At 39.1% G+C, this 12,154-nt stretch overlaps 1 protein-coding gene across 6 annotated transcripts in view; it reads left to right on the forward strand.

Moving 5' to 3' along the window:
• The window catches only part of SCML2 (Scm polycomb group protein like 2), a 69,496-nt gene extending 57,892 nt beyond the window's left edge, over positions 1 to 11,604 (forward strand). For 4 of the 6 annotated variants that reach the window (XM_072329715.1, XM_072329731.1, XM_072329756.1 and 1 more), the window contains 5 exons: positions 919 to 1,101; positions 1,880 to 1,993; positions 6,492 to 6,773; positions 7,475 to 7,638; positions 9,174 to 11,604. In XM_072329715.1, the coding sequence (XP_072185816.1) occupies positions 919 to 1,101; positions 1,880 to 1,993; positions 6,492 to 6,773; positions 7,475 to 7,638; positions 9,174 to 9,299 (869 nt within the window). In that variant the 3' untranslated portion in view covers positions 9,300 to 11,604. Of the gene's footprint in view, positions 1 to 918; positions 1,102 to 1,879; positions 1,994 to 6,491; positions 6,774 to 7,175; positions 7,421 to 7,474; positions 7,639 to 9,173 lie in introns of those variants that run through there. The other 2 variants (XM_072329722.1, XM_072329737.1) reach the window with 2 other exon arrangements.
• The last annotated feature ends 550 nt before the right edge of the window (positions 11,605 to 12,154 follow it).

Raw genomic sequence — 12,154 nt, forward strand, 5'->3', positions numbered from 1 at the left:
TTGGGTCACTCCGCAATGAAAGCAAATGAGAGGTAGCATGTTACTGTTGATGCTAGCTCGTGTACTTGCATTAACCCTAATCACAGGCTCACTTAACAGTAGAAGTCAGTCACGCTTCTGATTTCCTAAGGAAGCATAAAATATGTGAGAACTGGGGCGTTTTCTTTGTTTTTGAATGTAATATCTGTCTTCTTCTGTAACACAATATGGAAATGCTCTTTATTTCAGACCTGTGAATAAAGGCTTTCTTGTCATTTTTGAGGCTTTTTTTTTTTTTTTAAATGCATCTGCCACAAACCAAATGTGATCCTTTAAAGCTCTGCTTACCACTTGGAAACTCAAAAACAGAAAGCAGCCGGAGAAGACAAATGGATGCATAAACCTGATGCTCACGCTGATTCTTTCCAACCCCAAGCGAAATTTGCAAGTCTGTTCCTGTTTTGTTGCAGTGTCTTTCCAAATAGAAATAACCAAAGGATTCAGCTAACATAATTGCCATTATTTACCTACGTACTGATAGCATTTGCAATAGTTAAGCTTTTTCAGAATCTCATGTAATGGATCTTTTCTTGGTTATCTTCTGCAAATAGGTGGTACAGAGGTACTGCTTTATAAGCAAACTACCAAAATTGCCCATAGGGTTTTGATGTTGAGAGAATAGATTTGCTATACTCATTTAAAGCCAGCGTTGTTTTCTTAAAATAAGTTCTCATAGAGCAATTTTAAAGTGGCATGGATCCAGCGGAAGGTACAACCAGTTCTTTGGATATAAATGCGTTAAACACCACAAAGACTGTTTACTCCTCTCATGTCTTGCATGGTTTAAGTCAAAGCTGAATGTCTTTTCCTTTACGTGTTAGTGTTTTGCTATACTTCATGATGCTCAGGGGCTGTTTGACATCATCTTCTTATTTGCAGCTTCCTTTGATGGGGAGAAGCATGCCATCAATCTTCCTTCTGTAAACAGTGCATCGTTTGTCCTACGTTTCTTGGAGAAACTCTGCCACAGTCTTCAGTGCGATAATCTTTTCAGTAGCCAGCCTTTCAGCCCTTACATGGGATGTGCACATAGCCCCACGGAGTACGATAGGAACAAACCAGGTACTATTAAACAACTGTTGGTTACAAGTACTGACATTATTGAGAAGTGTGGTTACTTTATGAAATTTAAGGTTTTAATCTGCTTTGCTGTAATTTAAATTGACTGAAATGAATACTCTTCAGTTCTTAGTGGATTCGTTCCAGAGCACAAGTGCCATGGCAGGTTGGGATAGCTCATACCACATGTGCAGAAATCATCTTGTTCTGCTAACTCCTTCTTGCAGCCAACTAGGAAACATATGTATTGTACCACTGGGTTACTAAAAGAACAGACTCAAAACTTCACATTTTGCCTGTTCAATTTATGTTTGAACCATAAAATAACCTTGGAGAATAACCTTAGTATTATGAGACCCAGTCCAAGGGTTTTCAGGAGCCATGGCCGAGAAAGCTTTTGACATCAATGCAGTTTCATTTTCAGGTGCTGCTTTAGAAAATGCAGTGTTATAGAGGTTTTCATTTTTCATTTTTTATTTTTTATACTATTTTATTTATTTATTTCCCAGTAGAGAAACTGTTTTTGTTCCATTTCATCAGATAAAAGTCATTTGCTTTAATACTTATCAGAAAAGTAGCCTAAATTTGGCAATTTGGATGATGACAGTATAAACTAAGCTGTTACTTCAGCTTTTTAAGTTTGTATTGAAATGATGGATTTTATGTGAAATGGATTTGTTACCTGGTGAATGACTGATGTGTGTTTTTGCTTTCAAACTTTGACTTGCCTTGTGAGCATTTTTATACCAGAATAAATAGGTGGTGACTTTCCTCTTCACAGCAAAAGAAGAAATACCTGAAAACGGAAGTACTAAACGATACTCTCAGGACTCTCCACCGTATACTGCTCCCCTTTCCCCTAAGCTTCCGAGGGCTGATGCTCATCCATCTGAAGGTGATTACATGTGTTGGTATTATATATGAGGATTAAGTTACGATTTTGTATTTCTAGTCAAAAGGACTGAGTACAGTGTATGTCTCTGGTTTGTCTATAGCCCTTGACAGCTCAGAGTGGAAGTATTTATTGATCAGTGCCATGGATTTTGTGCTAACAGACGATCTACTGCAAGTTCAAGAAGTCTTTCTCCTAAACACGTCAGTCTTTTTTGTGAAATCACTCGGGCAGATAGGTGACATTTGAAGCTTCCTGCTTCGTGTATGGCTGTTTAGTAGAAAAACAACTCCCTTGAAATGGATTAGGAGATAAATTGGAAGCAACTCTCTTGGCTTGGGCCAATAATTGTAAGAGCAAGGATGTGTTTTGATGACACAATTCAACTGAATGTATGGCTGACTGCCCCTAAAAGTTATTCTGTTCCTGCACTCCTTGCCTCCTTGTCCCTGTAGTGCATCCCATGCCTCCCTGATGATGGGGTGGTGAGCTGACCCAGTGACCCGAAGTACAGAAAACATTTTGGCAAAGCTATAAGTCATTTGCAGTTTACTTCTCTGCACTGACTCATCGTGGACTCAGATGAGCGCAGGGACGGGTTGGATAAAATGCAGTCGGGGCAGAGGCCAGAGCAAAGGAGCCTCTCTGTGCAGCTGATTTCAGGACAAGAAGAGCTTTTGCCTGTGCCATGGCTGAGCTGCAGTGGCTCATTTTGCCAATTTGTAGTCTGCCTCAGATGTGAAGTGAAGCATGTCTGCTTAAACGCCACAGACAGGTTTAGGAAAGCATGGTTTTACTCTGCTTTTTCTACTTATCAAGCCACGGTAACTTGTTGATGTGACTCATCCCGTCTGATAGATACTATTACTGCAATACATTTGTATAATATTTCAAAGGCTTTTGAGGTTAGTCATTTGTTTCTCTTTTTCTTTTTTTTCTTTTTTTGAGTTACTGGGGTCATTTTTTTCTTGGTCAGTTGGTCTCAGTATGGAGAGAATAATCTTTCTCTGTGGAGAGTCATAGGGCCACACATGAAGCAGAGGAGGATATCAAATTAAAATGTTCAAACTGATAGCTTGTTTTAAAATAATACTTCTTACAATTTTATGTAAACACAGTGTATTCACTTCAATGAGGGAACTACAACAGAAATACAGAAGTTGTCAATGCAGAGCTTTATCAGTCTTAAAAAAAAACCCACACACCCTGGTTTGGGTCTAGAACATCTGTGCAATTAAATCAGATATTTCTAGTAAGCAACTGCATGAATAACTGTAAAGTACTTAATTCTACTGAAATGAAGTTGTTTAAATTGGAGATAACAGATGTTTTAGACCTGCATTCTCTTATAAGAAATCTCCCCGTGAGTAAGTCGGCGTGCGTGTTATTCCCTGTTGAGCATTTTGATAGTGGAACTCTTTTATAGATAATGTCGATGTATTCCTTCAAATTCATTTTAACATCAGTAGTTCACTGTGAAGTACAGTTGCTTGGACTGAAAAAAAAAAAGGGAGGGGGGGAGGGAAGAAATGTTTTTCAGTGGCTTCAGAGGTCTGAGTTTGCACTCTGTGTATTTTGAGAAGCAAAGTATTCTCTAGTGCTGTGTGTTTCCCATTAGAGCAATGTCCTCAGCTGAAAATCTGGAGGTAATTTCATAGCGGTCAGTCATGGGTTGGTTAGCAAGAAAGATCTGCCCCTGAAAAGTTCTGGCTCCATTGAGACACAGTTGTCTTGAAAGAGTTGTTTTGAAATACCATTTGAATGCAAAATAGAATAATTGTGGGAAAGGGTCTTTCAAATAGCTCATTTTCCTTCTGATCTACTCGTAGATATGTTTTGCAGATTTTGCTGTCTTTACTGTTCCATAATAGTTTCTTCTTAAAGTTTTGAAAGATAAGAGAAGGGAAAGAGAAACAACTCTGTCTCCCTCCCCTTGAAAACAGAGTGTTCCTTACTACTGCAGCCAGTTACATCATGCAGTTATGTATGAAGCAAAACAACTAGCTTATTCCCAGAGGAGCTGCAAGAAAACAAAACGTCCAATTCCTTCTAAGGCCTTCAGTCTTTAACAGTCTGCTGTCACCCTTACGTTTGAAACATAAGGCATTTAACTGGCCTTTTATACATCTACCCAGAGTTCATGTATTCTGCAGTGGAACCTCCTGTATAATGGGGATTTAAGTTGGATATTGGGGGTAAGTTCTTTACAGAGAGAGTGGTGAGGTGCTGAACAGGCTGCCCAGAGAGGTTGTGGATGCCCCATCTCTGGAGGTGTTCAAGGCCAGGTTGGATGGGGCCCTGGGCAGCCTGGTCTAGTATTAGCTATGGCAGTTGGTAGCCCTGCATGCAGCAGTGGGGATGGGGCTTCATGATCCCTGAGGTCCCTTCCAACCCAAGGCATTCTATGATTTTATGATTCTAAGCTCAAATGCTAGTATCTTTGGAATGAAAGCAGAGTTTCTCTTTGCCATCCCTACTTACTGTTGCTTAATTAGGATCTATAGCATCAGAAAGAAACCTGGGATATAGTTGGAGTAAATGCAGTTAAATTCTTTTGTAATATAGTCAATTTAAAACCCTTTATGTCTTCAGAGATCGTGGAAAGAGTTACATAAAATGATTTAAAGGGCATATTTGGGATCTCTGCTTGATTACTCTTAAAAGATTCCTTCAAAAGACATCGCATGGAGTTGGCTGATACTTGCTGAAATACTCTTGTTAAAACTTTCTGGTATGGAATATTGCTTCCAGTATTTCATCAGACCGTTAAAAACTTATGAAGTGTCCATCTGCAAGTTCAGTTTAATCTTGGGCTCCTTCATGGTGCTTTTCTGTAGCCATTTGAAGCGTCACTTCTGCCCTTTAGTCTTGCACTGAGGCTTCATTTGGTGGTCTTATTCTCTACAGATCTAATTTTCTCATTTGTTTCCTCTAATTTTTTTGTGCTTATCATTGATTGTGTCTGTTAGTATCTCCAAAATTCTATAGAAAGATGGCTCTTGCGTTCATTTTAGCAAGTTGCTGTGTCTACTTCAAGCCGACAAATAAAAGTTTGCTTTCTCCAAAAACCTCAGTAGCCACCGCTTTGCTTTTTGATACAGATCAAACTAAAAAGCTTGTAGTTATTGTCTTGGGGATTCTGTACTTGAAAGACAAGGGCTTGTAGACTTCAAAGGTTCTTTTTGCCACAAGTATTGTGTTTAATAGAAGATGTTACGCTGTATTGCGTGTTTTGCTTTACTGAATTCACTAAATAGGGAACCAGTTCTCTGGGTGTCTTTGTTCCACTTTGGGATAATGTTGTCTGAAGATCATAACTGTGAATTACACCCCCAGTTCTCCACTGAACTCCAGTTTTAAACAGACTTCAGGAGAGAGAACCTAATTGCTCACAAGTTAAACATGCTTAAAAAATTCTCTTTGGATTCTTCCTTTTCTGTTGTTTGTTTGTTTGAGGAAAATACTCTTCCTCTATTTAATTCTGGAATTTTCCCAAGAAATTATTGGAAGATGTCATATAAGAGAGGTAATAAAGAGCATATTCTAGGAACTTGTTTCACAGATTGTCCCAGTTACCCCAAAGAATATGCTGTTCCACTAGCATATGTTTTATAACTTTCATAGAGTAATTTTCAAGATGGTAATGCGGGGTTTACACTTCTGTGAACCTGTTAGCTATATTTTCCAGCTCTTAACTCTCTTGCCAAAGCAGCATTTGTTTCATGCAGATTTTTGCATCAGGCTTCCAACTTCTTCCTCAGGCTAGATGTTGGCCTAGTGCAAGCGGAGCTGAGAACACACAATGATGAGAGAATGGAGTGGTGTTCCCATTGATGTTTAACTGCTTGTAGATACAGCATTGTGGTCAGAGTGTATTGTGTTAGTGTGCATGTGAGTCTAGGATTTACAGCCTTCTGCAGCTCTCTGCATGTAGTCTCTTCAGTTTTTAGTGGTGGCTATTGTCTCCGAACATATGGAGATCTACAGATGATAATTGTCCGCTTGCTTATGAAGTTGGAGACTCCCCCTACAGTGTAGAAGAAATTAAACAATTGCTAGTTAACATGAGAGTTTTTATGTTCAAAAATTCTTGCAATATAAACATAATGCCCTCTTAAGCAGATTCTCAAAAAGTAACCATTAAGAAAGATAATGAAAATGCTTGACTGAGATTGCAGATGTGTTAATGCTAACATCAGTTAAACAAACAAACATACCTTATGTCCGCATCGTGCTCATAGTATTTAACACACACAGCTGAGATGATTTGTGGAAGACTGTCTCCAACTTGTCTATTAGACATTTTACTGGAATTTTTTTAATGTAGTAAATGACCGGTGATTACTTGAGAATGACTATTCTGCAGTAAGTCTTCTCTCAGAAGAGATTTGTTTGCAGGCTTGGAGCTTGTTGTTATCTTCAAGAGAACATAGCAAGGAATTAAATAACAAAGCTGCATAGTCCATCATTTTGAACAGATCGATGCTTTTGCTTTCTGTAGCAGAAACGTTACCTATAGAAGAAAACAGCACTTCCAAAGAGCATCGTTTTTCCGAGGACTCTATGGATTCTGCACTTAATTCAGTAAATCTGTCAAGCCCGACCCGTCGGAATTCCACTGACTATCGTACTTCGGGGAGCTCAGCGTACTACAGGAATTCCTTTCAGCCAGTGACTGCTACCTCAAATTCAGCCCCAATCCTGCGCCGGCTGTCATTGAGCTCTTCAGGGAACAGCAGTTACTATGAAGTCAGTAGGAACAGAATACAGAGGAGGATTGAAGGTATGCTATGTGCCTAAACTTTCCAAAGTATGTAACAGCTTTTATGAACATTCAAAGTCCGCGAGTTATGAACAAAGAAGTTCTTTGCCACAGAAAATACGTTACATATGGAGTGAGATGTTGTGCTGTTGCCAAGCACGTCAGGCTTGCTAATGTAACTTCAAATGCAGAACTTAAACTTTCTAGAACTAATACCATGGTTGCAAGCCAGAGGAGTCTTGTCTGCTGCACTTTCCTCTCACTGCTGTCATGGACCCTGCAACGGGCTGGATTGGGCAGTGCTAGTTAAACACAGCTTGCTTCCTGAGCATTTTATCAATTATTTCTATATTGCTGATATACAGAGATAGGGTTTCTTCCTGTTCCTCTGCACAGTTGAACTTGCATATGCCACTTTCCCAGATACTGGCATCTTGGGACCCAGGAACCAAACACAAGTCGAACTAATCCATCTAGGTATGTCACAGTGCTGTTTTTTATGTTGCCGTAATTATCTGCAGTTGTATAGGCTATTTAAGACAAATGGAACAGTTCAGTATTATGGTTTGATATGTGAAGGAAAATAAAGCATCTTTTATTTTAATATATGACAAAGAATGAATAATAGCCCATTGTTATGAATGTCTAATGCAAAATGAAATGTGTTAGCCCCGTACAGACTAGTGACACTTCTTCTTTTCACAATATTCTTACTCTGAAAGCTGCGAGTTCCACAACTGGACCAGATCTGAGCTCACTTAAGAGGGAACCTTCAAGAATATCGAATAAGGATCCGTCCACCTGGTCAATAGAGGAAGTAATGCGTTTTGTGAAAGAAGCTGATCCGCAGGCACTAGCTCCACATGCTGAACTCTTCAGGAGACATGTATGATACATACCCATTCTGTCCTACTAGATGTCATGTATTGCATTAGTCTGCTAGAATGCAACTTTCATGTCTGTCACTTTATTTGCAACTGAAGGTAGACTATGCTTACTTGTGTAATAGAAGGGAGCTGAAAAATTATTTTTCCATCTGAAAATCCTCCTGCAGTATGTTTTCTCTGTGTTCCTGCCTCATTAGACTTTAAGCTAATACCAGTTGCTTACCAGCTGGTATGAGGTAGTGTGATACTGGAACTCTTACATTGTAGTGGCCAGCTCCCAGGGCATCCCGCCACTCTGGTGAATCATGAGAAGCTGACATTCTCACCTGCAATATGGTGTGCTTTCTTCTTTTATAGCTGATACTTCTCTAAGGCAGACTGTTTTGTAGATTGATTATTCCAAAGCAGAGAAGCTGTTGCACCTCATTACCTTTGCACTTACTTGGTCATTAATAGTAAAATTCAGAGGTTGAGCTGAAATATTCATCTGTTTTGACAAAGAATATGGAGTTTTGTAGGATCTAACTAGATGTTGCATTTAGGGAGATAAACGGATGTATTTAGGGAGATAAACGTTGGTTTCTTTATGTTGTTTTTGCTCTCCCATTTCACTGTGAATTTGTATGGCAAGCCGTTGAGCAAAGAGCTGCGTCATTATTTCATTTTATATTTGTCTCTCCAAAAAGATATTGGCTTTGTCTTTAGTAGTATTTTGCCCCCGTTCTGCACCAGCTCTTACTAGCAATTAAAGTATTTCACAGTAAATTGGATTGGAAGCAAAATTCAAAGTAACTTCTAACAAAACTTCCTGTCTTGTGTGTTATTCTTAGTTGTGTAACAAGTCTAAATGTCACTTGTTTAGTCAGGTTTATGTTTAAAAAAACTAAGACAGAGTAATTCTCTTTATGGTGTTTTAGGGAACTAATTGCCTGCCTGCGGTATGTAATGCTACTAAGAGCTTTGGGCTGTCACATTTCAGCAGCTTTTCAACCAGGCAGTTGAATCTGACTGAGTTGTCCTCAGTCTTGATCCTAACAATCTGTCTGCTTTAACCTGGCTGTAGATCTGTCTTATTTCACAGTTTCAGATGGTCTGTAACCCCTTCCTCTGAGTGACTGTTTGCATGCGCATGCCAAAATCCTCCCACAGCTGTGTTCAAGGTTCAGTGCAAGGCCTCCGTGTTTGGATCATTTAATCTCTAACTGCACAGACCTTCCTTTGCAGCCTTTTTTCTCTCCTTGACCCATTCACTTCTTTTTTCCTCAGCTGGTACCTATTTTTAGGGGGTGTTCGGTCAGTTTCCTTTACTTACTGTAATTTCGTTTAGCATCTCACAGACCATAACCATACCGTAAAATCACTACAACAAATTCGCTTTCAGGGGCCGTGGGTAAATATCACATTGCAGTAAGTTACTGCCTTGTATATGGTAAATGCATTTTTACTACATTCTCAACAAATATAATATAGTTTTCAGTGTTAGCGTGCTGATTGTTAAAATAGTTGTGTTGTGTTTGTTCTCTTCCTTCTGCAGGAAATTGATGGGAAGGCACTACTGTTACTGAGGAGTGATATGATCATGAAATACATGGGACTGAAGCTGGGGCCCGCCCTGAAGTTGTGCTACCACATTGAAAAACTTAAACAAGGAAAGTACTAGCTGACGGGGGGACACTGCAGCGTGTGTGTGTGTGTGAGTGTGCACACCACACTGAGCTCTCAGGTTAACTGCCATCACCTTTATTTAAAAGTCTTTTGTTGGTATAAGTTATCTGTATTTTTTGGAAGTTCTTTCAAAATGTGAAAAAAAGGCATCTTAGGAGAAAGTAGAGGGAAAAAATGTATTACATTCTAGCGTTTCGTGAACTGTTTCAGCAGGCTTGCAGGGAGAGACAGTTGGTACTGGGCAGGTTGGGGTAACAGCACCAAAAGGTGCATTCTCTTTCAGACTTCCACCAACACGTTCATATTCAGAACCAAAACAGCTGAATCCCAAAGGGAAAAACAAAAAACAGCATCACATGTTAATGATTTTTGCAGGGATGGCTGTAAAATTTTACGTTGCAAGGAAAATGTAAAATAGAAGATCTAATCTCAGCAGTAAATACTGTGTCTGGTTCTCCAGCAGAGTAATACTCAGCTAGATGATTCTTCATAGATTTCCATAAAGGGAATAGCCGTACGAACAGTTCAGGGGGGAGGGAGGTGTAGGGAGGGAAGAGATGCGGAGGAGAGGGCTTCAAACAAATCTAAGCTTTTATAAAGTGTGATTATCAGTCCTTTGATAAGTTATGAGGACAAATGTGCGGTATGTTGTCAATTTATGGAGGCAATAATAGTTCTGTTTCATGGAAGGGCACATTGACTGTATAAACAGCCTGTTCTGGGACAGACAGATTTGACTGGATCGACACATCCACATTTTAAAACATTCCATTTTTTTTGCTAAGTTTGTCATGGGTACGTGTCCTCGTGCTTTTAAAATAGACACGTGTATGTTGTTGGGGAGATGCGCACTCTGTATTTGAAAATGCACATACACACTGTACATATGTATTCAGCTTTTAATGTGTACTTTGCACTGTGCCAGAGAGATCTGTACAATTTCTTGGGTTTTGTTTTCTTTTCTTACCAGTTGTTTTAGTCATATACTACTTTCATTTCCATCAGCACCTGTTTAATTTGTTGTCCATTCTTGGAGTCAGAAGGTGACAAACAATCAAAGGGCGGATTTACTCCTACAGGCAAAATCCCCGTACTATGCAATCCTCGTGGTTATTCATCACTTAACTGAGCCATATATTCCAGTGTATTTCTGGAAATACGTGGTTGGTTCTGATGTTTAGGACTTGTATTTCCTTTAAGGAAGTGCCACTGTGTAATAGATAAGCCTGTTTAGGGTAAAATTGGTGCTGTTTATATAAGCTACAACAACCAGCAGTGATAATAAACCAGTTTGTTGTCACTGCCAATTGTAATATACATCAGGGACAAGAAAATATACTTCTGTGTAGGAAACTGAATGTACTGTATGTAATAGTGCAAGTGATGAAAACTATTTGGTAGGGAAGGTATAGTCCTAAAATAGTAGGTTTTATTATATTTCTTATTGCCTTTTTATATGAAACTATATAGTAAAAGTGTATTTTTTACAAATTCTTTTTCTGAAACTGCCTTGCTGTACCAATACTCTAATGCTCCTCAGGTTTCAGCAGAAATACTGCTGCAAAATGATGTGTTTTGTGGCTCACCGGCATCCAAGAGCTTTGTTAGTTTAAGTGACTGCCATGCAATTTTAATTTGGGCTTTGAGGATTGTTTTTATTACTCCATTGTTAAGACATTGGACACAAAAGGTTATCTGTATTGATTTGTTTTGCATATCTTTTGTGGTGCGTGTGTGCTTAGATGAATAATACAAGCATGTTCTGTATATTAAGAAGAGGTCAGAGCATTGATTGGAAAAGCAGAATATTTTCTCTTTGTGTTTGGAAAATACTGACTTGATCATTGATAAAAACCATATGAAAGTTACAGTTATATATTAAGAAAAACATCATGCCCCGCATGTTGAGTATGTTGTTTAAACCTTACTTCCACCGTGATTTATTATGCTGAAGTTCAGAGTTCCTTAGCGTAAAAAGGAGCACTGCTCATACAATTAACTAAACAGTTTTCATTTTTCACGTTGCCGTTGGCAGAGGAGAAACAATGATGTTTAAAATTTCGGTTTGGCCTCTATGGAATGAACTTTTTTATACATGGCACTATTATGGGTATAAATATTTGTTCAAGGCTTTGCGTGCACCCGTGTGCATGGCTGGGGGGAGGAGGGTGTTACAATACCAGAATTTCACCACGTGCTGTAGTGTGAGATTCAAGCGTTCCATGTGTTGTAGCAGAATATATTTTTTATTCTTTCTTTTCAATGGGATGCTCTTTCCCATCAACAAAAATAAAATGGTTTTCCATTGCTGCGCGTTTCATCTTGACACCGTGTGTTAAGCAGTGCCTGCGTAGGCAGGGGTAGCTCTTATCTGGCACTGGGCAGGTCTGGACAGCTCGTGTAAACATCTGAAGTGAGGAAGTTTCACTCAGAAGGATAACATGGTTCCAACACTGTTTATCCCAAGCAGTTCATATTTGAACTTTGGTTGGTCTGTGCTTTCAAAATAACGATTTAGGAATATATTCATCTCTTTAGTTTTGAATACAGCATACCGCTGCTTACGGTTTATAGAATTCTCATATAAATCACCAAGGGGGAGAGACAGCTAGAAACTAAAACACTGTGCTGCGTTCAGATGGAGTGATTTAAAATAAAGCAGTGCCAGTGGGTTTGAACTTCGTGTACTTTAGGTTTTATTGTTTGTGTTACAGAGAAGTCTGTTACTCTGATGCCCGTTTGCAGCGGTCTACCCGCATTTGAAAAGTAATGTGAATTGGGTTAATGGTAACACCAACACTTTGCAGGCCAATCATAGAACATGGAAATAACAGTAGTCTGGGAGCGTTT

The sequence above is a fragment of the Excalfactoria chinensis genome, chromosome 1 (genome assembly GCF_039878825.1).
Source record: "Excalfactoria chinensis isolate bCotChi1 chromosome 1, bCotChi1.hap2, whole genome shotgun sequence".
In the NCBI taxonomy this organism is placed as follows: domain Eukaryota; kingdom Metazoa; phylum Chordata; class Aves; order Galliformes; family Phasianidae; genus Excalfactoria; species Excalfactoria chinensis.